This window comes from Podarcis pityusensis (genome assembly GCF_964106645.2).
Source record: "Podarcis pityusensis genome assembly, chromosome: 15".
Taxonomy (NCBI): Eukaryota; Metazoa; Chordata; class Lepidosauria; order Squamata; family Lacertidae; genus Podarcis; species Podarcis pityusensis.
In genome coordinates, this window is record NC_138040.1 from 14,937,029 (window position 1) to 14,964,834 (window position 27,806).

General features: G+C 48.5%; 3 protein-coding genes across 6 annotated transcripts in view; 2 read left to right on the forward strand and 1 right to left on the reverse strand.

The window, feature by feature from the left end:
- VKORC1L1 (vitamin K epoxide reductase complex subunit 1 like 1) overlaps positions 1–8,045 on the reverse strand; it is a 15,009-nt gene extending 6,964 nt beyond the window's left edge. The window contains exons 1-2 of the mRNA XM_080984047.1: positions 7,769–8,045; positions 289–398 (exon numbers count right to left, since the gene is read on the reverse strand). Coding sequence (XP_080840173.1) covers positions 289–398; positions 7,769–7,962 — 304 coding nt within the window. The 5' untranslated portion in view covers positions 7,963–8,045. The remainder of the gene's footprint in view (positions 1–288; positions 399–7,768) is intronic.
- A 3,490-nt stretch (positions 8,046–11,535) lies between these two features.
- LOC308464651 (uncharacterized protein) lies at positions 11,536–13,723 on the forward strand. Of its 2 annotated transcripts, none has more exons than XM_080984110.1 (2): positions 11,536–12,135; positions 13,544–13,723. In XM_080984110.1, exons 1-2 carry the CDS (start codon positions 11,551–11,553, stop codon positions 13,565–13,567), a joined length of 609 nt encoding a protein of 202 aa, XP_080840236.1. In that variant the 5' UTR covers positions 11,536–11,550; the 3' UTR covers positions 13,568–13,723. The 2 variants fall into 2 exon arrangements, with proteins under 2 accessions (XP_080840236.1, XP_080840237.1); XM_080984111.1 differs by having other exon boundaries at positions 11,536–12,060.
- A 1,530-nt stretch (positions 13,724–15,253) lies between these two features.
- Positions 15,254–23,103, forward strand: METTL27 (methyltransferase like 27). 3 transcript variants are annotated; one of them, XM_080984107.1, is made up of 5 exons: positions 15,254–15,419; positions 18,865–18,993; positions 19,981–20,110; positions 21,407–21,499; positions 22,781–23,103. In XM_080984107.1, exons 1-5 carry the CDS (start codon positions 15,291–15,293, stop codon positions 23,002–23,004), a joined length of 705 nt encoding a protein of 234 aa, XP_080840233.1. In that variant the 5' UTR covers positions 15,254–15,290; the 3' UTR covers positions 23,005–23,103. The 3 variants fall into 3 exon arrangements, with proteins under 3 accessions (XP_080840233.1, XP_080840234.1, XP_080840235.1); XM_080984109.1 differs by having other exon boundaries at positions 15,257–15,419; positions 19,975–20,110; XM_080984108.1 differs by lacking the exon at positions 18,865–18,993 and having other exon boundaries at positions 19,975–20,110.
- Positions 23,104–27,806: the final 4,703 nt, after the last annotated feature.

Here is a 27,806-nt window from a genome sequence, read left to right on the forward strand (position 1 = left end):
TTCCCCAGCCCTGAACATGGCTGACAACTAACAAATGTGTGTTAATTTTGAGGGCTGGGAATTGCCTATTCTTTCCAGCTCTGCTTCAGGATTTGTGGGTGTTACTGTGGTTAAGGACTATGAGCTGTTGACCTGCTTGTTCAGACCATGGAATAGGAAAGGCAGTTCAGTGAGGATACAGGATGCAGCTGTGCCAGGAATGAAGTTTATTCAACAGAAGGTGTGTGACCCTGAGCACCACAGGCAAAAGATAATGGAAAATGGAGGGAGGGAAGTTTTGACACTTACCAAGTAACATTTGTAGAACATAGAACACAAGACCGAAGACGCTGTTCGGTTGATTTATTGCACTGTCTTTTCCAAAAATGGAACCCAGCAGGCCAAAACCTCGACCCCATCTGAAAGACAGTGGAGCAGTTAGCCTGCATTGCATGAATCTGATTATTTTGCCTCCTCCTACAGTGAGACAGGCGAGTGGGTAAGGAGGCCTTGCACACACAGCTCGGCCACATCTGCCACACACATACAACATGACAGAGAAGACTGGAATCATTTGATTCAGAAGCTGCAGTTATAGTGCAAAATGCTGTGGCACGATCGCTGACAGCATGTAACACCTGTGATCAAAGATCTCACTGGCTACCAATTTGCTAGGTACTACTATTAGCATATAAAGCCCATAACAACTTGGGAACCATTTACCCACCATTTAGTCAGCGGAAGTGGCCCTGTTAGTTGCCACATAATACCCGTTCCACATTCGTAAGAAGTCAACTTTTTAGTGTGACAGCACCTGCACTTTATGTTGTGATCTGCAGAGGAAGGGCGGTATACAAATTTAATAAATAAAACAAATACATACACTCTGAAACTCCCTGCCTATTGACATCGGGCAGGCACCTTCACTGTACTCTTTTCAGCACCTGCTAAAAGCATTCTTGTTTAGACAAGGCGACGCAGATCTTCAGAAAGTTGAGAAGAGTTTTAATCTGTTTTTAGTCTATCATTATTTTAACTTTGTGAAAGTTTTCAATTATTGCCATTAATTTTTCTTATGAATTTTATTGCCTCCTTTTTGTAAACCACTTAAAAGGGGCTTTTCTCCCTTACAGTCAAGTGGTGTATAAATTTTATGAAATAAGCGCTTCCCTTTCATCTAGTGGCTGGCTTTGAGGGTGAAATATTGAGATGTTTAGCTGGTGATGTATCACGAAGTTGAAAAGCAGATATTGCCTAGCCCTAACGAAGACTGAGCCTGACTTCACCGCTTTGTCAACCTCATTTCTCCCAGTGGTTTAAGGATATTAAAACCATGACCTCACAGTTTAATTTCTGACCATGATTCCAGACAAGCCAAGGAAGGCTTTCTGCAGCATTAGGAATGCAGGCAGTGCCCTCAACGGCCCTTGAGGGCCGCTATAAAAAGGGCTCATTTGTGGAGTTCAGGCAAGTGTGGTGAGCCTTCAGCTTCATACCACCGCTAAACAGAACCCTTTATGCAAACCTCAAATAGAAACTGCTGCTGCTAATTCTTGCCGGGATGCTCTGTGGCTCCTCTGCTTAGTAATTAAATTTGTTATGGGATAATAAAGGATTTGGGGATTAGTAAGTCCATAAACTTGCTATGTTGTTTCCATTGCTACTGAAACTGCGGGTCATCTGTCAGCTGCTCTCTTTAATTTTCCTGCTTTACTTGTTTTTGATGGTTTTTGGATTGGAGTTTTTTGTGGTTGTTTTGTTTTGGTTTTACATCAGATGAAATGTAACTTGCCCTTAAAAGAATCACTCAGGTTTCAGTTGAGCAGCACCAGCTATTAGCAAGTCCTTCTGCACTGTAGTGTAGCCAGCGAGGCCATGAATGGGCCATGCACGAATTTGAGTTTGTTAAATTGGGCAGGGCTGGCAAAGGGGTTCATAAGAACGTAAGAAAAGCCTGCTGAATCAGGCCAATGGCCCATCTAGTCCAGAGACCCTCTTCTCACACTGACCAGTCAGGTGCCAAACCCGCAACCAGGATCCGAGCATAACAGCACTCTCCCATCCTGGGGTTTCCAGCAACTTGTATTCAGGAGAATTGGTGCCTCCAACTGTGAAAGCAGAGCAGAGCGGCCCTGGCTAGTAGCCCTCTTTGCTGCCATGAATCTCTCTAATCCTGTTTTAATGGCATCCAAAGCAGGGGGCGAGTTCAAGACTGTATCAAAGTTCTACTCAGAGGAGACCTATTGAAATTAGTGGCTCTACATTAATCACTTCTATTAACTCCAGTAGCTCCACTCTGAGTATGACTTAAACTGGATATGATCCTTGGCCCTCCACTTCTGCCTGAGCTGGGCTTGAGGATAAGAATCACAAACCATGGAGGGTGGTGTTACAGTCAGGTCCTGCCTGCAGACTCCCCACTGGGGCATCTGGTTACCTGCTGTGGGAACAGTATGTTGGACTAATACGCCCCTACTGGCACGATCCAGCTGTAGGTCTTTTCTTAGGTTCCAAGTGCAATGAGTGCCTAACTTTAAGGAAGGCTTCCTGTACAAGATAAGGATTTTCTCACACTCCCGTTCAAGTTTCACCCACATTACCCAATTCCAAACTGGGAAACCACTGCTAATCACCACCTAAGCACACAAATGCCCAACCCATGATGCATTTGGGAAAAAGTATTCTAAAACATTACACAACTTCAGAAAACATTTCACCTACAGAAGGTACGTCTGCTAGCAAATATTTCAGGAGAATGTGCAGGGAGCTGCCAAGGTTAAACACCTGACACACACACACCCCAACAGAAATTCCATATGTGATTAATGCAAAGTCCACTAACTTCAACTGTAGCAAAGGGCCGAAAATAAATCAATTGCCTGGTCCCCTATGATGAACAATCTCATCTCTAGGCCACCATGCAGAGAAAGCTTGGCTCCTTTTAACGCCACAAATGGCTAACATACAGCATATGTGGAGAGGAAGGCAAGTAACTTCCCTATGCTTACACCTGCTAGGATTACCTCCTTTCTTCCAGCAAGCATCCAGCTTTACCTTGAACACAGTGGAGTTGGCAGCAATTTAGGAAGTATATTTAAGGTCCCGTACAGTACAGTACTGACCAAACTGCGGGAGGCAGTGGAAGACAGGAGTGCCTGGCGTGCTCTGGTCCATGGGGTCACGAAGAGTCGGACACGACTGAACAACTAAACAACAACAGTACTTCTGTAGTTTAATTGTGAAAATCTTAGAACACCTTGTATGTTTAAATCTAGCACACCTGCTCTGGGAGCCAGCTTCCAAAAAAGATTGATTTTCCAGGAACTAGCCAGAAGACACGGCATGAAAAATTCCACTGTTTCTAGACAACGACACACCTGGGTCTTCTCCAGTCCCAAATGAGAAGCAAGACAACTTTGTGTGCCATCTGAAAAAGTTGGAGGGGGATTCTGAGCAGAAGACATCCTTGCACAGCACAATGAAGGAGGTCTTTAAATCAATCATTCCTTCTGGTTTTCCAGTCTTCAGATTATGATTCCCTTTAGCTGTGCCATATTGCTGCTATTTATTACCAGGGCATCAAATTTCATATCTGGCTGCAATTAAGGCGAAAAGAAGAATGATAGTCATCCAGCAGTGCACAAGATCTCCTGCTCGGCTCTGCCAGAGGAGCATATCTTGACCTGTGACCCCTGTAATGTTCAGGGAGTTCCCTTGCAGGAGCAACAATGTGCTTCAAACACATCCGCTAATGAGATGAATGAAAATGTTCATTCTTGGGGTGGGTGTTGGGACAATAGTGACACAGCAAACTGCCTTATATAGAGTCACACCTCTGGTCCATCCAGCTCAGTACTGTGAACAACGACTGGCATTTCAAGTTAGGTGTATTCCCAGGTCTACCTGGGAGTGCTGGGGATTGGACCTGGGACCTTCTGCATGCAAAGCAGATGCTCCATCCCTGTGTTATGGCCCTTCCCCAGAGCCTGTATCTTTGCCAAGCTATATAGTAGTAGTTGGAAGGGACCCTGAGGATCATCTAGTACAACCCCCTGCAATGCAGGAATATGCAGCTGTCCCATATGGGGGATTGAACCTGTGACCTGGCATGATCAGCATCGTGCTCTAACCAACTGAACTGTTGTTCCTCCAGTCTGCTAGCTTCTCTTTCGTTTCAGCCACATCCCAGCTGTCTTTAGATGGGCTTGCTGGGCCAGCCCCTGACCTGGCAGTGCTCTAGCTTTCAACTGACCCTCTGGGTGGACTCTACACTGTCCTGCATGCCAAGCTAATCCAACTGTGCCACGACTCACTCTATCAGCTGTCTACTGGCCAACTCTGGCAAACAACAGCTAGGAATCAAGCAATGCTCAATAAGTAGGGCAGCAGGGAAAGATGTGACGGGAAAAGAGGCAGGAGAGGTCAATCAGAAAGGTCAGGAAGCCTAGCAGCAAATACGAGCTGAAGGTCATCGTGGCAAAGGGTTGGGAAACTCAGTTCAAAGTATAACTAAAAAGATAAACAGCACACTATTGTTAAGGAGTGGAGAAAATATGCTTTTACTTGAGGGATTTGTTTGACAAAACAAACCAAAGGGCCCCTACCCTGTCCCAACAGGAATGAGCTGTCAATCCAGCCTCCACACAATACAGGCAAAAAACCCCTAGCTGCTGCCTGCCAAACTATCAGCAAGTCAACATGATAAATAGCAACAGGGCAAAACTGAGACTTTCTGAGACTGCTAGTGTACTGATGAAAATCTTTCATACAAATAAGATTTCCTCAGGAATCTTATGATGTTTAGTAAGCCTCTTGTCTGACAACACTCCCCTTAACCTAAGATAGACACAGGGCTTTAAAACCAAGTTGAAGTTTTTGCACAGGCTGTGTGTCTTTAAAAAAAAGTGAATCTATTTCACTGAATTGCTCAAAATGTGGTGAAAACTGTATCTGAATATTGCAAAATTTATAGCATGTCTGATAAAAGTCCATGGTATTAGGGAGCATGCACAACACTTCTGGCTCTAGGAAGTGGATCACAATTCCCTATGAAAGCACAAGGAATTTACAAAATCTTTTTGAAAAGGATTAAAGTATTATGACACCAAGCAAGCTAGCACTGTGGCAAAATGCAGAGTGTCAATATAACGCATTGGACTTTGGTGCAGAACCTGGGGGATATCTGCATAAAAGAGGAAAAACCACTCGCCTGCAAAAGTATGTACTAGCCTGGTGGAGGAGGCCTGGAAAGCTCTGTTCTGCTTGCACTGGCCCACTGCATAGTTGTGCTTCCCATGACAGGCGAGTCAAAGTACTCTGTCCTCTTTCTTCCATCTGCTCACTGAAAATCACCCACATATAGTTCCTTATAACCGATGTCAACAATATTACTGATAAATACAAGGCAGTAATAAATGCATGAGAGTTTGGGAGAATGGAATTTGTAGCTTTGAGCAAACCCCACTGCATTAGGAGAGTGATCTCCAAGAGAGCCGAAGGCTTAACAATGCCTCAAACTGCCCTGTACTGGGGCCTCTTTCACCAGTGGAGATCAAGACAGAACTGAGTTCTCTTACTATTGGGTGGGAAATGCTTTTGTAGGAACACAGGCTGTATCTGCATAATAAACAAGGTTCTTTGACATTATCTGGATAAGCGCATTTAATTCATCCCTCAATCTGACAAGCTCCTTTCTCACTGCTGCTTGCCCAAACCCACACTCCACAATAAACCTTTCCAACCTTACCTCCCAAACATTTCCCACACCCAACCTCACCCCACCTGCTAGCTTCTGAGACACTATGCAAGTTCCTGCTTTAACAATGATACACATGGTTACTGCGGAACTTGGTCTCAGTCCAAATAAATCTGTCAGCTGACACCTCCTGCTTCCTCCCCACAGCCTAATTTCTATCAGCGGTCACCCAGTCCACCCAGTGAGGCCTGCTGGATGTCGCCTGTCATGACATTCTAAACCCACACAGTAGATCAAAGCCAAAATCGAAACAGTCCAAGACACACACCCATCAGCTAACACAGCCTCACCCATTTTTTCCCCTTCTCTGCTTCCACCTTGCACTCATTCACTGCCACTCCCTCTCCTACTCAAAAATGTTGCTCAACACATACAGATTCCTAGCATGCACAGCTCTTATCCTGGAGCCCAAGCCTCTTTGCAAAAGAATTTCTTCCAAGGGTCTGGAGAGAAAACAAGAGGCTACATTCAGCCAACAGTCTAGATCTAGAACACTTGTTCAAATACAACAACCCAAACACGTATAGAGGGCCTTCCCTCTCCTCCTCACTCTCTGCTGGAAAAAGTTCCCAAACAGGTCCAACACAACTTGGTTCAGTAACTGAATCTTCTAACATTTGAAGCCTTTTATCTCACTCTTTAATTGAAAAAGGCTCCCAGAATTCATTACAAATATCAGTATACAGTGGTACCTTGGTTTACAACCATAATCCGTTCCGGAGGTCCATTTGTAAACCAAAACAGGTTGTAACCCAAGGCGCGCTTTCACCAATGGGGCCTCTAAAAAAAAGGGGTTGTAATCCAAAAAAAGGTTGCAAACCGGGACACACACTTCGGGGTTTGAAGTGTTTGTAATCCAAAACGTATGCAAACCAAGATGTATGCAAACCAAGGTACCACTGTAGTAGATCAGAAGAACTACAAAGATCAGTCCCTGTCCTCAGGTTAAAAGTTTTATCAATTTACTTAAGTTTCTCCACAAAAACCAAACCCTAAAACCACTCCCTGTAGGACAGGAATTCTTCATGCTAATCTTAGGGGTTATTTGACTATAATGTGGTTGCAGATTTGTCACCAAATGACCTCAGCAGAAATTCCAGAATGCAACACACTATTTAGGTGTTAGCAGATATTGTTCATCTTATGGAAGGCTACGCCCACTCTGACTGGGTATTTTACTCTTCTGACAGCTTCTCTTCTTCCTATGTGATATGTACAGTATCCTCTCTCATGTACACAGGTGGTCTTTTGGCCTCATACTCTTGTACTGTTTCTGTCCGGTAACTAAAACCACTTCACATATCTGATGAAGCACACTCTTGTCCACAAAACCTCTCCCACAATATCCTATGATGAGCCAGAGCTCTTAGATCAAAGAGCAGTGACCAAGATTTGCTCCAAGACCTGTCAGCTGCAACCCTGTAGGTCAACATTAATCACCCCCTTAGGGCAGTTATATAGTGGTGAGACCCAAAATTTTTTATTTACTTATTGCAGTTATTTTCCACCTTTTTCTCCAAGGAGCTCAAGGTGGCATAAATGGTTTCCCCTCTCCTCATTTAATCCCCACGCCAACCCTGTTAGGTAGGCCAGGCTGAGAGGCCGTGACTGGCACCCAAGGTCACACAATAAGCTTCATGGCCGAATTGAGACGCGGACCCTGGTCTCCCAGTCCGACCCTCTACCCACAGCTAACTCCTTCCACTCTTTTATCACCCAAATTCATTGGTGCTATCAGTCCCGGCCTAAGTATGGGCAGAATAGGAACTGCACCCTCTGCACCTGCCCAGCAAGACCCGAAACCACCCAAGGACGTGGAAGCAGCAGGACATACGCGTCGGGGCGTTACTGGCGAGAGAGAAGGGGCAGGTGCGGTCTGTACATGCTCAGGGGCCCTTCCGCACCGTGGAGGGAAATAACTCAGGCCACCCCAGACCCTCGCGGGGGGCGGCGGGGGAGTAGGTCAGACGCGCTCTGCACACGTTCGGGGACACCCTCTCCCCCCGAGCGGGTCTCCTCCCCGGCCCGCCTGACCTGGAGGCGATGGCGGCGGAGCAGCGGACGCGGTCGCTGAGGTCGCAGAGGGCCCGATAGTGGAGGTCGCGGCCCTTCTCGCGCTCCAGGTGGCAGGCGTAGAGCGAGAGGGCGATGCCGGCCAGGCACACGGCGTAGCGGGCCACCCGCTCCCAGCGCGGCACCGAGACTCGCAGGAGGACGGGCGCCGCCATCTTAGCCCAGCCCTCGCCTAGGCGGACCCGGCAGGAGACTTCTCGCCCCTGCGCGCGCGCAAGCTCACGCCACGACGCAAACCACGTCGCGCCACGCCCGCGCGTGTTGCCTCCCACCCACCTATTGGCTGAGAGGAGCCACGCCCCCTCCCCCTCACGCCCCTCGGCCTGGGTTCTTATTGCGGCTTCTCCTCCTCCTCCTCCTTTCTCTCTATCTCCTCTCTGAACGTGGCGCTCTCAGACGCGGAGCCAGCCGGCCAATCAGAACGACGGGCGCGTGCGTTCTCATGGCCCCGCCCACTCTCATCCTACCGGCCGGCCCCACCCACCGCACCGCTAGCAGCGCTTAGATAGGAGGATATCGCGAGGCTTGTGCGTGGCAAGGGAAGCCAATGGGCGTGGTCCTCCACTGCTACATTCTGGCGGGGCTCAGAGTTCGAATCCTTTGGCAGGGGGTTACTTTAATTTTTTTGTATTATTTTTATTCCACTACAGTTTTTAATTATTTTTAAATACGTTTTTAGTTTTTCTTATTTTATATGTGTGGTTTTAAATTGTGTAAGCAGCATAGATTCCCATCTGGTAGATATATGGAATATGCAGTAGATAAATATGATAATGATCTTATTTTGAAAATTATCAACCACTTAATCCAGCAAGTGTGTGGCCCGATTAGATTATTATCTCTTGATGCTTCTGATAGTGAGCTGTATCCAACCTAAATTAGTCATAGACATTCATTTTAATTGATCTGCTCTTGAGTTTTATTTTTATTAATAAATGTATCAGCCACCCTTCAACAGCAGGCCCCAGGGCAAGTTACAACAATTTGAACGCTATAAATTAAAACAGGCAGAATCCCTATGTCTTAAATACTTTTAATGTGTGGCTTTTTTATTTGAATGTATGAATTTGAGATTTTATAAATATTGTTTTGTAGAGTTCTTGTTTAACCAATTTTATTTATTTATCCCTGAGATTTCCAAACCCTTCTTCCAAGACTTCCCAAGGCAGCTTACATCGACAGCAAATCTGTAATGTCTCTATAACATACAGTTTCAATCACAATAACTCAGTCACTTTAAATGTAGCCAGTAGTACTGTAAAATTCAACAAACAAAATGCAGCAGTAGCCTTTTCAGTTAAAAGCCATGGGAAACAGGAGGTTGACTAGATGACCCTAAGAGTCCCTTCCAACTCTGCAATTCTATTATTCTGTATTTTCTAGGTCAAACTTTCTCCCCTCTCCCAGCATCCAGTCTTTATATTAACTCATACTGAAAGGACAGAGCATTCAAAGACATCAGGCATAGTTACTATCTACACACTGGATCCAGACAGTAGGTCCCCTGTTGTTTGGCTCTATCTGGGGCTTGCTGGACAGCCGTTCCGCATTATGAGTCCCTTTTGTTCAGAGAAACAAAGAGGGTCCTGATGACATCCTTTGGAGCCATGAATGCTACCCTTGTGCGACTTTATTGTCCCTTGAACCACAGGAAGAAAGATGGGAGTGAATATTCTATGGACGCACTGCAACGCCATCCGCTAAGTATGACCAACTGTGCCAAGGGAATTGTCATGGGGGGAGGGAGAATCTAAAATTAGACTTTAAACCATCAGTATACTATTAAACTGCATATATTAGGCCTCTCTGTGGTCTACCCCTGCACACAAAATAATTCTCCCAGCACAACGGGCAAAGGATATTGATTGCCAATATTCTATATCATACGCCCATAGAACTTGCTCTCCGATATACAGTGGTACCTCGGGTTAAGTACTTAATTCGTTCTGGAGGTCTGTTCTTAACCTGAAGCACCACTTTAGCTAATGGGGCCTCCCGCTGCTGCCGCGCCGCCGGAGCACAATTTCTGTTCTCATCCTGAAGCAAAGTTCTTAACCTGAGGCAATATTTCTGGGTTAGCAGAGTCTGTAACCTGAAGCGTATGTAACCCGAGGTACCACTGTATCTTGATTCAACATTGGAATTTCCTAGGTATGCTAGATATCTGAATAATTTGACTATCCACAAATATCACCAAGCCTTTTGTATCTAAATAATCTGACAATCCCCAAATATTGCCAGGCCAGATCTAACTGTCTCCCTTCCACAATATTGGAAAGGTGTTACTGAGCTGTCCCATAGGAGGGTCATCTGTGTCCCTGTAGAGGTGAAGTTGTCAAAACTTTGGGTCACATCTTTTTTGAATGTAATCTCCGTAGTGAGGAATGTAATAGGCTCTTTTGCCACCTTTTGGCCAGGGAATTCCTGGCCACTGCTAACAGTTTGAATGATTCTTGGCTACTGTACTTTTTGTGATATTCACCACTTTAAGTGGCTTGTGCTCCCCACCACCAATAAATAAATGTTTTATGTTTTTAGAGAATGATTTTGCATCATTATTGTGAACCACCTTGGAGTTATTCTTAATGAAAGGAGAGATGACAATGGCTTTAAATAAAGTTTAAAAATTCATCTCCTACTTTAAAAAAATGTTGAGAATTGTTCTAAATAGATCAATGTTTTATATCTTCATTGAATTGTTATCATTGTAAACCACCTTGGGGTTATTTCTTAATAAAAGGTGGTATCAAATGGATTTAAATAATTATACAAAAATAGAGTAACATCATATATAAATATGTTCAAATAATAATAAATGTAATGATAATATGTAATGATAAAATGACATTTTATTTATTTCCCGAGTCAGACAGATATATATATATATATATAAAAATACACACACATATGATTTCATTTATCTCATCTATCTATCATGCAAAAATGTAATGATAATAAAAGCAATGGAAGAAGGAGGAGAAAGGGGGAGGGAACTGGAAGGGGTATATATGTTTGTGCACATGACTGTAAACTCGTGCATGCTTTTTGTGAGTTATCACACTTGCTCCTTCTACCAGTTCATGGATGGTAGAAATAAAGCTTTTTCTCTGAAACTCTTCCTTGAGTGTCTGTTGACTCCCACTTCCCTTTCCCGGGCGCAATATTTTTCCCACCCGAGGGCAAAGCCTCATAAGGCTACAATAATATAGAATAATAAAATAAAATTTATTTTGAGAGCCAGTGTGGTGTAGTGGTTAAGAGCGGTAGTCTCGTAATCTGGGGAACCGGGTTTGAGTCTCCGCTCCTCCACATGCAGCTGCTGGGTGACCTTGGGCCAGTCACACTTCTCTGAAGTCTCTCAGCCCCACTCACCTCACAGAGTGTTTGTTGTGGGGGAGGAAGGGAAAGGAGAATGTTAGCCGCTTTGAGACTCCTTAAAGGGAGTGAAAGGCGGGATATCAAATCCAAACTCTTCTTCTTCTTCTTCTTCTATTTATTTGCAATGTTCATATGCAGCTTTTTATATGATATATATAGTGGACCTGCTATGACAGCACAAGCCCAGGGTAGCTAACTGATCCTCCCCCCCCCCCGGTGTTTTGGACTGCGAGGTGGCTGATGGGAACTGTGGTCCAAAAACACCTGGAGGGCACCAGGTTGGCAAAGGCCGGGCCTGCTTCACACTAGGCCTTGGCAACGCATTGCTATGGCAACCCTGCGGGGAGGGAGGGGGTGATGGCTCTATGACGCAACCCGGGGGAGGGCTGTATTTGCGCCGCGCGCCGCCAATAGCGAAGCAGAAGCCGGGCAGCTCGTGGAGGAGGAGGAGCGGCGCCAAGATGCGGCGTGCGCGCAGCCGGTCCAAGGTTGCTCTGGCGACTGTGTCGGCTGAGCCCCCTGCCGGCGTGGACGGGGAAGAGCAGGAGTCGGGCCGCTCCTCGTCGCCTTCGGAGGAGCGCGTGGAGCGGCTGCGGGATCGGACGCACCAGGGCGGCCCGCGGGGGCCCGGCGCGGGCGGGAAGGGCCGGAGCCGCCGCGAGAGGGAGCAGCGCACCAACTGGACCTCCCCGTCCGGCCACGAGCGCAAGATCGCTGCCAAGATCCGCGCCAGCATCGCCAAGCGCCGCCGCCAGCAGCAGAGCGGGCCCCGATCCTCCCAGCTCCGGAGCCGCAGCAGGAGCCGGCGCCGCACCGCCACCGCCTCCCCGGGGCCAGAAGCAGCGGCAGGCCCCGACTCTGCTGCCCAGCAGCAGGTGTGCCCGTCAGGAGCATCGGAGAGCGAGGAAGCCTCTTCACCCTGTTCTGACCAACGATGCGCCTCCTATCCTGTACGCATGTTGTGGCTCCCCAACCCCCCTTGCAATAGCTGAACCCACATGCACACACCTAGCCCCCTCTATGCAATAATACACCCCCTCAAATATTTCATGGAGCAAAGGGACCTCGGTCCCCAGAGTTGGCTACTATGCTCTATGCAATAATGCAACCACACTTGATTCCAATACATCCTTAGAAATATGGATGGGCCCCTCAGTATTCTACACCCATCTTTGAGAGGCACCTGGTCAATCCTGGTCAATGGGGCTAAAAACATAAGAGCCCTGCTAGATCAGGCCAAAGGGGGCGCATCTAGTCCAGCACCATCATCTCACAGTGGCCAACCAGATTTCCCAACGGGAAGCTGAAAAGTCAGAGCAGCAGCACACTCCCCACTTGCGATTCTGAGAAACTAGTATTAAGAGCCCTATGGTCTCTGACAGTGGAGGGAGAATATAGGCATTGTGGATAGTAGCTGTCAATAGCCTGCTTATCCTCCGTGAATTTGTCTGATCCTCTTGAAGCCATTTAAGCTGGTGGCTGCAGCTCATAGGAAGATAGGAAGACTGGACCATACACTAACTGGCAGTGGCTGTTTGGAATTTCAGGCAGGAGTTTCCCTTGCAATGCTACCTAGAGAAGCCAGCAGGGATTGAACCAGAGATCTGCTTACAAGGCAGATGCTATACCACTGAGCAATAATCCTTGGGGTTTAGGCTTGGGTTTGCTGTATCAGGTGTCCAAAGGTAGTTCCCTATAGCTGGGACAAGTTAATCTGAAGTAGAATCAGCCTTCCCCAACCTACTGCAATTGCCAGCAACTGTTATTCATAGGCACAGCTCAGTGATAGAGCATCTCCCTTGCAACTGCCTATGTTCTGGCATCTCCATTGTGACTACTAGGCATTGACTACCCTTTGTGGATTCGATTAATCCTCTTTCAAAGCCATCCAAGTTGGTGGCCATCTCTACATTTTGTGGTTGTGAATTCTGTGAGTTCAGATATACCCAAATGACTCAATTGAGTCTTGGTGCAATCGAGAATCCCAAATGCAATAACACCCCCTCAAAGGCCAAAATAGCTCCCCCTCAGTGGCTTTTCAAAATTAGAAACTCTACCATCAAGTAGGTTCATAGGGACATCATCACCTCAATTGCCCCCCACTGGAGAGATTTGTAAAACATATTCAGGGCACCAAGTTGATGAAGGATACCAATCATAGGACTTCTCCTTCCATGGCTCCAGAGAGGTATCTGCATCATAAGTGCCCATAGCATTTGGGGTCAGGGTGAGAGAGATCCTGGATCCTGCCAGCCTCCAAGTAATACCCTATAGAACTACTGCAAATTAGGGTTGACTGTGTCGAGCCAGGGAGCCTCTTGTCCTGACGATTCAAGGCCCTTTTTTGTTATCTTGCAGGTTGAAGAAATGACCACCTACTGAGGTCTTTCCATCACCGCTATCCTGGATGTCAGCTCCTCTGTAGCCAAAAACATCTTGGGCAGAGTTTGCTGCTGTGCTGCAGAGTCCCTTCACACCACCGGGTTCTCATCCTCCAGGGCTGTTTCGGTTCAATAACACAAAAGTTCTCGGGCAAAATTTAGTTTCATGATTTGTCTGGCACTTCCCAAGATCACACACAATTGGAAAAGGTGGAATATGTATGGACAGCCTTTGCTCAACATCCTTCCAGATATTTTGGATTACAACTCTTGTTGGTTCCAGCCATGCTGATGGGAGTTGTAGTCTGAAGCTCCTGGGGCTGATGGGAGTTGTGGTCCAGAACATCTGAGGTGAGTGGAATACATGCTCCAAAACATCGGGGACAATGGGGAGTTGTGGTCTGAAATATAAGAAGTACCGGGTTGCAGGAAGGCTGGCGGCGCATGACATCACCCTTCAAAACTGAAACAGGGGCCATACTTAAAGTGGAAAATGAACATAAGAAGCTGTCTTGCACTGAGTCATAATGCACCACTGAGTTATCATGCACTCTGGTCCCTAGACCGTCCTGGAGTAGATTTCCTTGTCCTCACAGCTCTGGACTCTTATGAGGTCCAGCTGGACCGGACCAAAGGCCTATCTCCGCCTGCATTCCCATGAGATCCAGCCAGATGCCTCCTGTCAACATGAGAGACTTCGCATGCAAAGCAGAATTGGGTGGGGATTTGTTGCTACACCTCACAGAGGTAGCAAAATGTTTTTGGACACCACATAAACAGAGGAATGGTTTGCAGAGGCATCCTCAAGCATGATCTACAATTTAGACTTCTAATTACGGCCCCGAGCCAGCCAGCCCCCCCACTGGAACTCCAGGTCAAATGTGCACCCCTCCCACCCGCTGTGTCCCACCAAATAAGGTCTTGGCATTCTGACTACCTGTACAAATGATATGGGATGGTTGCCATGGAGAGTGGTACCCTGGTTGCCATGGGAGCCCTATTACCCCAGCCTCCAAAGATGCTGGGCTGAACAGCCCCCATTTCTGCTGTTTCTCAGGCAGATTGAAAAAATGCACAGCCAATTTAGGGGACACACACAAAAGACTGCTGTCCTAAAATTTAATTCATCCATATATATATATATATATATATATATGCCATCACCAAATCCCGAGTGTGGCCACATGAATGGGGGACTGGGCTGCCAGATGTTGTTATAGAACCATAAAATTGTAGAGTTCTAATCCAACCTCGCGCAATGCAGGAATCTTTTGCCCAACATGCATGGGCGTAGCCAAGGGGGGCAGGGAGGGGGCAGCTGCCCCCATCAAGTAAAGCAATAGAAATACTTAACTGAGGTTCTTTCCCCCCTCCACAAAAATCCAGGTTAAGCCCATGTCAACGTGCGGTTGGAATCTATGACCCTGAGATCCGCTTATATACCCCACCTTTTCCTCAAACTGGGACTCAAGGCGGGTTACACAAATTAAAACGGCACATAGGCACAGAAACAGAAAGAGAAAACGTGGGAAATAACCGCTGAAAAAACAATTATTACAAAATTAAAACCATGCTTTAAGAAACACAACTAGCACAAAAGAGCGCAGCACGTTAAAAGCCGGCTCCTTAGAGTTCCCCCAAGCCTGCCGGGGGAAGGACAAAGAGAGAGGCGGGCGAGAGGGGAGGAGCCGGGAAGGAGGTGGCCGCGGAGGGGCGGATCGGACATGGCTGATGGCCGCGCAGGCAGCAGCCGCCTAGCCGAGGTTCAGCGCCGCGTCGCCCAGGTGCACCACGAAGGCGATCCGGAGCAGCAGCTCCGTTTCTACGACGGCTGGGCTCCGGAATACGAAGAGGTTACTCCTCCTCCACCCCCTCCTTACCCCGCTTCGCTTCTGCCCTTAGTTCGTCCCCTCTGCCTCCTGGGACCATTCTTCTCTTTCATTCCCTAAGGAGACTCTTGAGCGCGTGCAGAGTTCTGCCTTTCTCTCTCCTCCCATGAATCCCGGGTCAGCAGTTTAGCCATCATTTTAAAGGGCAAACTGGGGGTGGGGATTAGAGAAATTGAGTGTTGGACCAGGACCTGGGGGTACAGGGTTCAAATCTACCACTCAGCCATGAGGCTCAGAGACCTTGGGCTCGCTGTCTCCCAGCCTGCCCTTACCTCAGAGGGTTGCTATGGATATGAAATGAGAGGGGGGAACCATTTGCTTCACCTTCAGCTCCTTTGGAGGGAAAGCTGGGATATAAAAGGAATACATAAATAAGTAATAAATTAATGGATAGAGGTCCCACCATCATCTCACCTAAATAGAACCTCCATGTTCAGAGGCAATCTACCTTGACACCCATTGCAGCCACAGGATGCATGAGATAGTTGGGCAAATAACAGGCCTGCTTGTGGGCTTCTCAGAGGCAGCTGGTGCTTCTAAAATAAAGTGGATACCTAGCTTGGTGGACTTTGGGGCCAATTTTGGCAAAGCACACCCCCCCCCCTCTGAATTTAAATCCCCCCAAACCCATCTTCTCCACCTGGGCACAATAATTAATAATAGAGAGGGTGTTCTTGGCCATATGTAGAGTGCCGGCATCAGAAAGGCAGTTCGCCATTGAGCAGGCTTGCTTTAGGGGCTGATGGGAGCTGGGGTGCAAAATATCTGGATGGTTGGGGAAGGCTGAAAAATCAAAAGGGTGCCTCCTACTGGAAGGAAGAGTGGTGTAAAAATAAAGTTAATAATAGCAGGTAATGAAAAGAAGATATTTCAACGCACACACAATATCGTAAGTATTGCCTGCTGGATCAGGCTAATGGCCCATGTGATCCATGTGTTTTTACAGTGGCCAGTCAGATGCCTATGGGAAACCCGCAAGCAGGATTTGACCGCAGGAGCAGCACTCTCCCCTCCTGCGATTTCCAGCAGCTGGTATTCAGAAGCATTGGTTCTTCAAACTGTGGAGGCAGAGCCGAGCCATTGTCGTCTGTAGCCTTTGTCCTCCACAAATTTATCCAATCCTTTTTTAAAAGACATCCGACTTGGTGGCCATTATTTCCTCCTGTGGCCACGGGTTCCGCAATTTGACTATCCATGCCTCACATGGAATTCAACCAAGTGAAGAGGCCAGAGAGAAGAATTGCTTATATCAGAAGGAGGGTGAATTAATCAGGACGGGAGTTAAAAAAGGAGTCAGCCACCAGTTAGGTTTGGGGGAGAATTTTGATTCAGTTCACATTTGCAGGTGAACAAGTTCTTTCCAGAACAATACAAACCACAGCCACCCCTCAAAATTTGCAGTACTCCATATTTTGCCATGCAGCTCTCCCAACAGTTACACAAATGCATATATTAGCAGAAAACGTGCATAAGAATAAATATGCCACTAAAAACAACATACAGAAATGGATTATATTAGGGGAAATTGCTTTCAGAAATGTTTGCTGGTCAAAACTGCATACAGAAAAATCGGTATATTAGAAGAAATTCACACGAAAATGGTGATGAATTTTCCTGAGGATTTTTTTTAAAAAATGCAAATGTATGCAGAAATGCAGAGAAGTGAATTCAAGACTGGACAAATGAGAAAGAGAGGTCTGAAAATGACAGGTCCATCCTCCATCCATCCTTACCATGGCCATTTAGCCACAAGCACATCCTTTTCTCCACTCATCTCCCATTGCTAAGAACTTGCTGGATTCAGCCAATGACCCATGTGGTCCAGCATCCTGTTCTTACAGCAGACACCCAGATGCCCCAATGAAAAACCCTCAAGCAGGACCTGAGCACAAGAGCCCTGTCCTCTCCTGTGGTTTCCAGAAACTGGTATTCAGAAGCATCGCAGCCTCCGACTCTGGAAGCAGAGCAGAGCCATCATGGCTAGTAGCCATCAATAGTTCCCTCTTCCGTGAATTCCTCCAATCCTTTCTTTAAAGCCATCCAAGTTGGTGGCCCTCACTGCTTCCTGTAGCAGTGAGTTCCATAGTTTAACTATGCCCTGTGTGAAGGACTTTCTTTTCTCTGTCCCGAAACTTCCAACATTTGGTTCCCTTGGGTGTCTATGATTAGAAAACTTTCCTCTATCCATTCTTTATCCTATAAACGCCTAATCGTGTCTCTTCTGGTTCGCATTTTTTCCAGACTGAAAAGTCCGAAACGCTGATAGCTTTTGCTCCGCCTTGCCAGTCCCTCCCCAGGCTCAACCTGTTTGGGGCAAGGAGGATTTTTTTACCACAAATGTCTCCATCTCAGCCAAGGTCCCCTGGAACTGGGCAGAGCCCAAGATATCTGCTCTCCAACTGCCCTGGAACACCTGGAGCAATGAAATCAGGACGGCAGGGGGAATGGAATGTTTTCTTTGGATGTGAAAAGGCCAAAAGTACAATTCCTAGCAGAGCCATAAGTTCTGTGTGTGACAAACCTTCCTTTCACTTCCTGCAGCCAACATGGTGTTTAGTTAGACGTATGCTGCAAGGGGTTAAAAATACCAATGCCGGGAGGTTGGAAAAGGTTCAGAAAGGGGCAACCAGAATGATACAGGGGGTGGAGCAACTTCCCTATGAAGAATGGTTGCTGCATTTGCAATGGCTCCCAATCGATTGTTAAAAACAATACTGACGTGATAGGAGCTTACATGATAGGAGTTTATAAAATTAAGCACCACAAGGAGTAAGTGGGTAGAGGAAAGTTTGCCTCCCTCTCTCATACCACTAGAACTTGTGGACCAGTGAAGCTGAATGTTCAGAGATTCAGGACTGGTCAAAGAAAGGACTTCTTCACGCAATGCATGGTTAGACTATGGAACTCCCTCCCACAGGAGGCAGCAGTGGACACCAACTTGGATGGCTTTAAAGGAGGCAGTAATGCTTCTGAATTCAGCCCAGACACTGAGGTCCAGCTGCGAGGGCCTTCTGGTGGTTCCCTTGTCAAGGAGATAATTGACTATACAACTTTTAGAAGACATCTGAAGGCAGCCCTATATAGGGAAGTTTTTTTAAATATTTGATGTTTTATTATGTTTTTTATATCTGCTGGAAACCACCCAGAGTGGCTGGGGCAACCCAGTCAGATGGGTGGGGTATAAACTAAAAATAGCAATAATAATGATGATAACAACAACAACAACAACAACAACAACAACAACAACTTGTTGCTGGAAACCACAGGAGGCGGAGGGTGATCATGTGTTTGTGTTGGCCACTGTAAGAACAGGATGCTGGACCATTAGGCCATTAGCCTGATCCATTGGGCTCTACTTATGAAGTTCGGTCCCCACCCTGTTCCTGACTAGACCTCTTTTCCCCTGTAGGATGTTGCTGTCTTGCAGTATCAAGCCCCCCGACTGGCTGCTGCCTGCTTGGCCTCCGTTTTCCAGGAACCCCTCCAGGACGCTCTAGTGCTCGATGTGGCCTGTGGCACAGGACTTGTGGCCAAGGAGGTAACTGGGGCACCCCAGCCCAATCTCAGCAGAGGGCATCGTAGGGTGTGTCTCCACCCGTGTCATTGGCCAGACCTGGGGACCATCAGCTGATGTATCAAGTTATTTGGGGCACAGTGATCTCACCCTGCTGTGAACTGCCCCAGTCTGATGGTGCTCTCGTCTCTGGGAAAGACGGGCATCTTAATGAGGCTGCCACTTGAGTCACGGGGTCTTATTTCATTGAATCTAGTTTTTAATGGATTAGGAGGTTCATTAATATTTTTGTGCTATTGTTAGGAGTTGATCCATCGGTTAAACTGGGGCAGGGAATATTTTGCAGCCTGGGGGCCATATCCCCCTGTGGAGACAGAGCATAGACATTGTGGTCAGTAGCCATTTAAACCCTTATTATTCTCCATGATTTTGTCTAGTCCTCTTTTAAAGTATCCAGGTTGGTAGCTATCCCTGCCTCCAGTGGGAGAGAGTTCCATAAGAACGTCAGAGGAGCCAACTGGATCAAGCCAAAAGCCCATCTAGCCTGTTCTCACCATGGCTGACCAGGTGCCTATTGGAAACCTGCAAGCACTAAAACACTCTCCCCTCTTGCAGTTTCCAGCAACTGGTACCCAGAAGGCTGTGCTTATATTGTCCAAAATCAGTTTGAAGTCCATATCGTTATACCAGTTTCATAATTTTTCACCTGGCAATATATCACAAATCATGAAATGTTTGCATAAATCACGGGGAAAACTATGAAGCCAGCCAATGCCTCTACAGAGCTCCATCTTTATTTCAGACACTGTATCGGTATATCATGATGTTTAGCTGGCGATCTATCACAATGTTGAAAACCAGATATCGCCCAGCTACCCCGACACCATCCCCATCTGGCTCCTGCGGGTGTCGCTTGTGGTGTCCAGTAAGCTCGTGTTTGATTGGCAGGCAGGAGTGGGTGTGGTTCCAGGCTGATGTCATGTGACTTAAGCTGCACCTTCTAAGCTGCAGGCAAAAGGTTTCTGCCGCCTCCACGGCCTGGATGGCAGTCAGCGGATGCTGGAACATGCGTGTCGCAAGGGGATCTACCAGGATCTGAAGAGGTGCCTCTTGGGGCAGGAAGCCCTACCAGCTCCTGAAGGTAACAAGACCAAGAGGTGCACACCTTCCTCAGAAATGGGTTGAGTGGGTAGGAGTTAGGGTGCAGGGGGTGAGGCTGTGGTGGGCAAGGCGATGCTGTTGCTGCTACTTCCCTGCATTAACCTCTGGAACTCACCCCAAGGACCTAGTGCATCGTCTGGGGCTACTCCCAGAATGACAATAGTCTGTCACTTGTCAGGAGTGGGTCAGCAATAAATCACACGGAGCAAGTGAAGTTAACTCTTTATGAGAAGAAACAAGGTCTGCTCAGTAGTGCCAGGCGTACTGAGCACAGCAAGTAGATCTTGCCCCTATGAGTCAGTTGTGGGGACTGAAGGTCCCTGCCTTCCCACAGCTGGCTAAGCCTCTTCCTCTCCCGGGTCCTTCCCAAGCAATCTGAGACTCTGCCAGTGCATCCGTCTCGTCTCCTCCCTCTTCATACCTCTTATGGTTCCGGGAGACCAGAGGGGAAGGGAGCTTGTCGCAGCAGGAGGGGAAGACACCTGTGCCTCTTAACCAACCTGCTTGATCTCTGCCTCTTGGCCTCCCTCCTCTCCTGCTTCAGCTTCTGCCTCTGATTCTGGACTTCTCTCTGCCACAGACCCTTCCTGTTCACTAAACCCTGTTACCTCTTCAGCTTCTGACACCACCTCCTCCCAGTCTTCTCCCTCTGACCACTCAGCATCATCCCACCACCACTCCCCTGGCTCTGAGCCTTCTTCCCTGGGGAATTCCACAGCTGCTTCCTCCCACCATTCCTCTGCATCTAGCACAGGCTTCCTCAGCCTCGGCCCTCCAGATGTTTTTGGCCTACAACTCCCATGATCCCTAGCTAGCAGGACCAGTGGTCAGGGATGATGGGAATTGTAGTCTCAAAACGTCTGGAGGGCCGAGGTTGAGGAAGTGTGATCTAGCCAGCCCATTACATCACTTGAGACCCAAGTGGGATCAGTAATGCAGAGTGCTGTTTTCGCAGTTCCGTCCGGTTTGCCAGTGCGAACTCTTCCTGGGCACAGCCGTTCATGCTGTAGTAAAAACAAAACAATAACCTCCCCAATCTGGACTCCTGTAATTCTTTCTACATGGGGCTGCCCTTGAAGATGGTTTGGAGACTGCAGCTTGTGCAAAACACAGCAACCAGAAACCTGATGGGCTTTTCTGCCAAGGAGCATGTTACACCTGTCCTTAAACACCTGTGCCATTTGCCTGTTCATCGCTGAGCCCCAATTCAAAGTGTTAGGCTATTTTTAAAATGAAAAAATACAAATAAATAACCGGTGCTGTTGCTTCTGACCAGGGTGCTATGACGCTGTTCTGATCGTGGGGGCGCTCAGCGAAGGACAGGTGCCCACCAGCGTGGTTCCAGAGTTGCTTCGTGTCACCAGACCAGGTGGGGTTTTAGCCGGAGATGCCCTGTTGCAGTGGGGGTTGTGTGTGTGTGTGTGTGTGTGTGTGTGTATGTGTATATATATATATATATATATATATACACACACACATATATGTAAAACAGGAAGCATCACCTAGGTTCATCACTGTTCATCACTGGAATGTGTGCAGAGGAGAAGCAACCAAAAGGATCAAGGGCCTGGAAAATTAGCCTGATTAGGAACAGTTGAGGAAGTTGGGTCTGTTTAGCCTGGAGAAAAGAAGACTGAGAGGATAACCATCTTCCAACCCCTGAAGGGCTGTCACATGGAAGATGCAGCAAGCTTGTTTCTGCTGCTCCAGTGTGGATGACCCAAACCAATGTCTTCAAATGGCAAGGAAGGAGATCCCTACTAAATATTAGGAAGAACTTCCTGACAGCTAGAGCTGTTCGGCAGCGGAATGGGCTCCTTTGGAAGGTGATGGAATCTCCTTCAAAGGAGGTTTTTAAACAGAGGTTGGATGGGGGTCTGTCAGGGATTCTTCAGCTGTGATTCCTGCACTGCAAGCGGTTGGGCTGATCCACCATGAATCTGTGGCCGCTAGATGGTGCTGGGAGACCTTTTTAACCAGCCACAGCCAAGGAGATCTACTCTAGTGGAGCTGGGGAAGAGGAATAGTTCACTTGCTTGTTGTTGGTTGTTGGTTGTTGTTGTTGGTTGTTGTTGGTTGTTGGTTGTTCGGAAAAGACTTCCTTGAATTCAGACCAGTCACAATGAACCACTTTTAAGCCTCTCCTGTGCTCTTCAAGTGAATGTATGAAAGGCATAAATGCCTTTTAACATGTGTTTATATTGGAGTTTTTAAAACTGTTTTGACAGCCAGGAGTGAGGATTAACAGCCATGTTTCTTAAACTTTGCTGTGGTATTGTGGGTTTTTTTTAAAAAAAGAAATGCTCCCCTTAAAGAGCTGTACTCTCCTTGAAATTTCATGTTCAGTCCTCCACTATGTTCCCCACAGGATTGGACACATTTAATCTCCACATTTTAATCTGTATGGAAATGTGATGGAGAAAGGCCTTCTCCGTTTAGCCAATGCAGATTTCCTTCTCTCTCCCTTCATCCTGTCCTCCAATGAATCTGTCCAGATGAGGAATTTTTGGGGGTCAGTTTCACCAACGTTTGGGGGGGGCAGGAATAGCAGTTTCCCCTGGGGGAAAAGCAGCAGGACAAGTGTGGAAAAGCCCCTGTGATGCTGTCAGGGATTTCCCTGGACCTGATCAACATCCTCCTTTAATAACAGGAGGCTACCTGTGCCTGACCACCCGGAGCAACACAGGCAACCTGGAATACAAGGCCCAACTGCAGCAAGTCCTGAACGAGCTGGAACAGCAGGGACTGTGGCGAAAAGTCATGGAGCAGGAAGTTGAGGCGTGGGAGCGGGCGACATCGGAGAAGGAGTCTGCACAGGGTGTGGAGTATATCCCTGGCGTAGTCTACCTGTATCAAAAGAGCCCTGTCTTGTGAGGAAAAGCTGCCATTCCTCTACTTGCTGAGAGACCCCGCAAGGTTGGAACTTTGCTATCCAGTGGGTGGAGCATTTAATAAAGCAGTCTGTGCCTTTGAGCATGTGCAGAGTGCCTTTGGACACTAAATAATCACCGTGAACCCCCTCCCCCCCGGCTTGTGCTTCTATAGCCATGGGACGTTCATATATCTTAAAGGCAAATTTTTCTTAGGCTGGCCATTTCCATCTTGGTACATACACATAGATGTCGTTTTGGACTACAACTCCCATCAACCCCAGCTAGGACAGGCAGATTTCGGTTTTTACTGGGTCAGCCTTCCCTCAACCTCCTGCAGTGGCTCAGATTCAGAACGTGGTAGAAATTGGGTTCAATTTGCATTTAAAGCCCAGCTTATCGATGTCGCATTTTCCAAAACAATGTGAACTGAAGCACAGCTAGCCTTAGAAATCTGCACTTCTCAGAGTTTTGCAATGCCGCCATGGCTTTCTCCCAAAGAATTATGGGAGCTGTAGTTTGTTAAGGGTGCTAAGAGTTGCTGGGAGAGGCCCCTATTCCCCTCTCCCAGAGCGGCTTAATAGTCAACCCTTCTTCCCTGGGAACTATAGTTCTCTGAGGGGAATTGGAGGTCACCTAGCAACTGCACTCATAACGAACCACACTTCCCAGTATTCTTTGTGGGAAGCTTTGAGAGTTTAATGTGGCACCGTAGTTCTTTAAATGCATGGTATGAATGGGGCATCAAGGTTTCTGAGCAAAATCAGTTTTCGGTGCAATAAAAGGAAGTGTGTGGTGGTGAGGTTTTTTCCTTCATTGTTCCTCATTTGTAGCTCAGGCAATATACCCTTTGTTAGTTTGGCCCTGGTATTGCTTCTCCTAGCAACCAAAATAAGCAAACATTTGTAGCTGGAAGGATACCTGGTTAAGGACCTTGAAAATGAACAGGAGAGCGGAGAGTCATTGAGAAGGCAGGGAGGGCACCAGCCTTAAGAACATAAATGGAGCCTGCTGGATCAGGCCAGTGGCCCATCTAATCCAGCATCCTGTCCTCACAGTGGCTGAACAGATCCCTGTGGGAAAAGCTGAGAGCAGGATTTGAGCACAAGAGCCCTTTACCCCTCTTGTGGTTTCCAGAAAAGGGTATTCAGAGGGTTTACTGCCTCAAACTGGGAAGGAAGAGTATAGTCTTCATGGCTAGTTAGCCATCGATAACCCTTTCTGTTAGGTCGTGGGTTGACATAGCAGCCGGCACAGCGATTTCTTCAAGTAGCTCTTTATTATGGTAAGCTGGAATAGAACTAACTGCGAACAGCTCAGCCGGCCTGTATTTATAGGCAGCCGGCTGTCAACATTGTAACCACAACAGCCCAGAGTTCCCGCCTAAAATAACTGCCGCGGACCTGAGTGAAAACTATCTACAGACCTGAGTGAAAACTATATACAGTATCCCCCTGTTGGCCCAGGGTGAAACTACACTACATAACACCCCTCCCCACCGAGATAAGGCGTTAGTTACAATCGTAATGGTTTCCTTATATACAGCACTACGCGTAATGGTTCAATTAAGCACAAAAGCATATCGGTTACATTTCCCATACTTAGACCAACAGTGATACCTGTCCAACAACATAGTCCTTTAAATAAGTTGGGCGCTTGGAAACTCTGCCAGACCGCCGGGGACTGGTAGCCAAGTCCGGAGGGCCACACAGTTCTCGCTGAGGCTGTGGTGCGACCCTAGGTGGCGTTGGAACCAACTCCCCTGGATCCGCTGCTGTGGGTGGAGCCTCCGCAAGTGGAGTGGTCTGAGTCTGTTCTGAAACGGCTTGGTTCGGCTCCACGCTGGCAGTTTGTGAGGGAGGTGTAGGTGGGGCCTCGCCATCTGTACGTGTCTCTTCTGGAGCCGCAAGCGCAGTTGGGGGCACCTCGGTAGTGTCCAAGTCCCCAACCCTGCGCCTAAGCTGGTCTATGTGCCGTCGCCACAAGCGTCCGTCTTCGAGTGCCACCTGGTACGAGCGAGGTCCAGTGACTCCCACTACTGTGGCTGGCACCCAAGGGATGTCCCCCACATAGTTCCGGGCAAAGACCTGGTTTCCTGGGACAAATGACCGTGGTGCGTTGGCACAGCCTGGGGGTTCAGCCACGGCAAAGTCTGGGTGTAGCCGGTCGAGCGGTGACCTGAGGCGGCGGCCCATAAGCAGTTCAGCAGGACTCCTCCCTGTGGCCGCATGAGGGGTGATGTGTTGCACGAACAAGTATTCGGCGACCCGCTCATGCCAGTCTCCCCGGTCCAGGCGCGCCAGTGCCTCTTTTGTCGAGCGCACCATTCTTTCCGCTTGCCCGTTGCTGGATGGATGAAAAGGTGCCGTTAGGGCATGGCGGATGCCCAGTCCCAAAAGATACCGCTCAAACGTGCCTGACGTGAACTGCGGTCCGTTGTCAGAGACAAGGACATCAGGACACCCATGCGTTGCAAACAGGCCTCGCAGCACCCGGATGACAGCTTCGGTAGTGGTGGAGGGCATCAGGGCGACCTCCAGCCATTTGGAATAGGCGTCCACCACTACCATAAAGGTCCGGCCGTGAAAGGGGCCAGCCAGATCGATGTGCACCCTCGACCAGGGTGTCTTTGGCGTCTCCCAGGTGTGTCCCTTAGCTGCCGGTGGTGCAGGCCTCGACTCCTGGCACGCTTGACAGGCGGACACCCAGGCAGTGATGGCATCGTCCATATTAGGCCACCAGACGTAACACCGAGCCAACGCCTTCATTTTGACAATTCCCGGGTGGCCAACGTGCAGAGCCTCCAGGACGCGCTGACGGAGTCCCTGGGGAATCACGACGCGGTCTCCCCACAGCAGGCAGCCACGATGAGCTGAGAGTTCATGTTGTCTGGTTGCGAAGGGCTGGAACTCCGATGCAAAAGGCCCTTGTGGCCACCCCCTCCACACCCAGTTGAGCACCCGGCTGATGGTGCGATCCTGGGCAGATGCGGAGGCCACAGTGGCAGCCGATACAGGCGCTGCCGGAAGATCCTCAATCAGAAGGAGCGATGAAGCTGGAGCCGGGTCTTCCACAAATGCTGGAAGAGGGCAACGGCTGAGGGCGTCGGCATGGCCCATCGATTTCCCCGGGCGATGGATGAGCCGGTAGTGGTAGGCAGCCAGGAAAACAGTCCATCGCAGCATGCGTGGTGAGAGGACCGGTGGAGTTGGACGATCACCGGCGAGGAGGCCCAGGAGTGGCTTGTGGTCAGTGATGAGGTCAAAAGTCCTGCCATAGAGGTATTCATGGAACCTCTTCACTCCAGCCACAAGTGCCAATGCCTCCTTGTCGAGCTGGCTGTAATTCCGTTCCGTCGGAGATAGTGTCCTGGAAAAGTAGGCGAGCGGTGCTTCTCTTCCATCTGGAAAACGGTGACTAAGGACAGCACCGATGCCAAAAGGTGAGGCGTCGCAGGCAAGGACCAGCGGCCTGGATTCACTGTACTGTACCAGCACACTGTCTGAAGAAAGGAGAGCCTTGACCGCGTTGAAGGCCGCCGTCTCCCGATGACCCCAGGCCCAAGGCGTCTTAGTGCTAAGGAGTCGGTGAAGAGGCTCAGCCACTGTGGCTTTGTGGGGCAGGAACATGTTATAAAAGTTCAGCAGCCCCAGGAATGCCTGCAACTCCGTTTTGTTCTTTGGGGTGGGGGCCTGCTGGATAGCGCGGATCTTGGATGTGGTTGGATGAAGACCGGAGGCATCGATAAGATAGCCCAGGAACTCTACCTGTGGAACGGCGATCTGGCACTTCTCCCTCTTTACCTTGAGCCCGGCCTCCTGGAACCTGGTCAGCACGGCACGGAGGCGCTCGAACAGCTGCTGGTGTGAGTCTGCAGACACCAAGACGTCATCAAAATATGGTACCACGCCCGGAAGCCCTTGCAGGAGACGCTCCATAAGGCTTTGGAAGATGCCAGGAGCCACACTCACCCCGAACTGCAACCGGCGGCAACGGAAAGCCCCCCGGTGGGTGACGATCGTCTGGGCTTCAGCAGTGGCATCATCGACTGGCAGTTGTTGATAGGCTTGGGCAAGGTCCAGCTTAGCGAAGACCTTACCCTCACCCAGGGAATGCAGCAGGTGTTGGACAACAGGAACCGGATAAGCGTGCTGCTGAAGTGCCTTGTTGATCGTGCACTTGTAGTCAGCGCAGATTCTCACTGACCCATCTGGCTTGACAGGCGTGACGATGGGGGTTTCCCACTTTGCGTGGTCAACCGGCTCCAAAACTCCTTGGGCGATCAGTTTGTCCAGTTGTTCATCCACCTTAGCCTTGAGAGCAAAGGGAACCCGGCGTGGCTTTAGCTTGATGGGGGCGACTTGTGGATCAAGGCTAAAGGAGATGGGCGTACCTGTATATTGGCCCAAGGTGCCGTCAAAAACCTCGGCAAAGTCTTTGACCAGACCCTCAGTCTCTGCGTTAGAGATGCAGTTGATGCCGGTGACTTCCAGGCCGAGGGCATCAAACCAGTCTAGCCCTAGGAGGCTTGGCCGCTGACCTTCGACCACCACCAACCGGAGCAGGCCCGAAAAATCCTTGAAGGCGATCCGGAACCGGCCAACGCCTACCACGGGAATGTCGTTTCCCTGGTAGTCTCTCAGGTGTACGCGGTGAGAGTCGAGTTGCCTTTTGGACACTCTGGGTACCAGTCTTTTGATGGTGCTCCATGACACGATGGACAGGGCAGACCCGGTGTCGATCTCCATGTCACATGGAGCTCCTTCAATGAGCACCGTGACGTTCAGCTTGCGTCGCGTAGGCGAG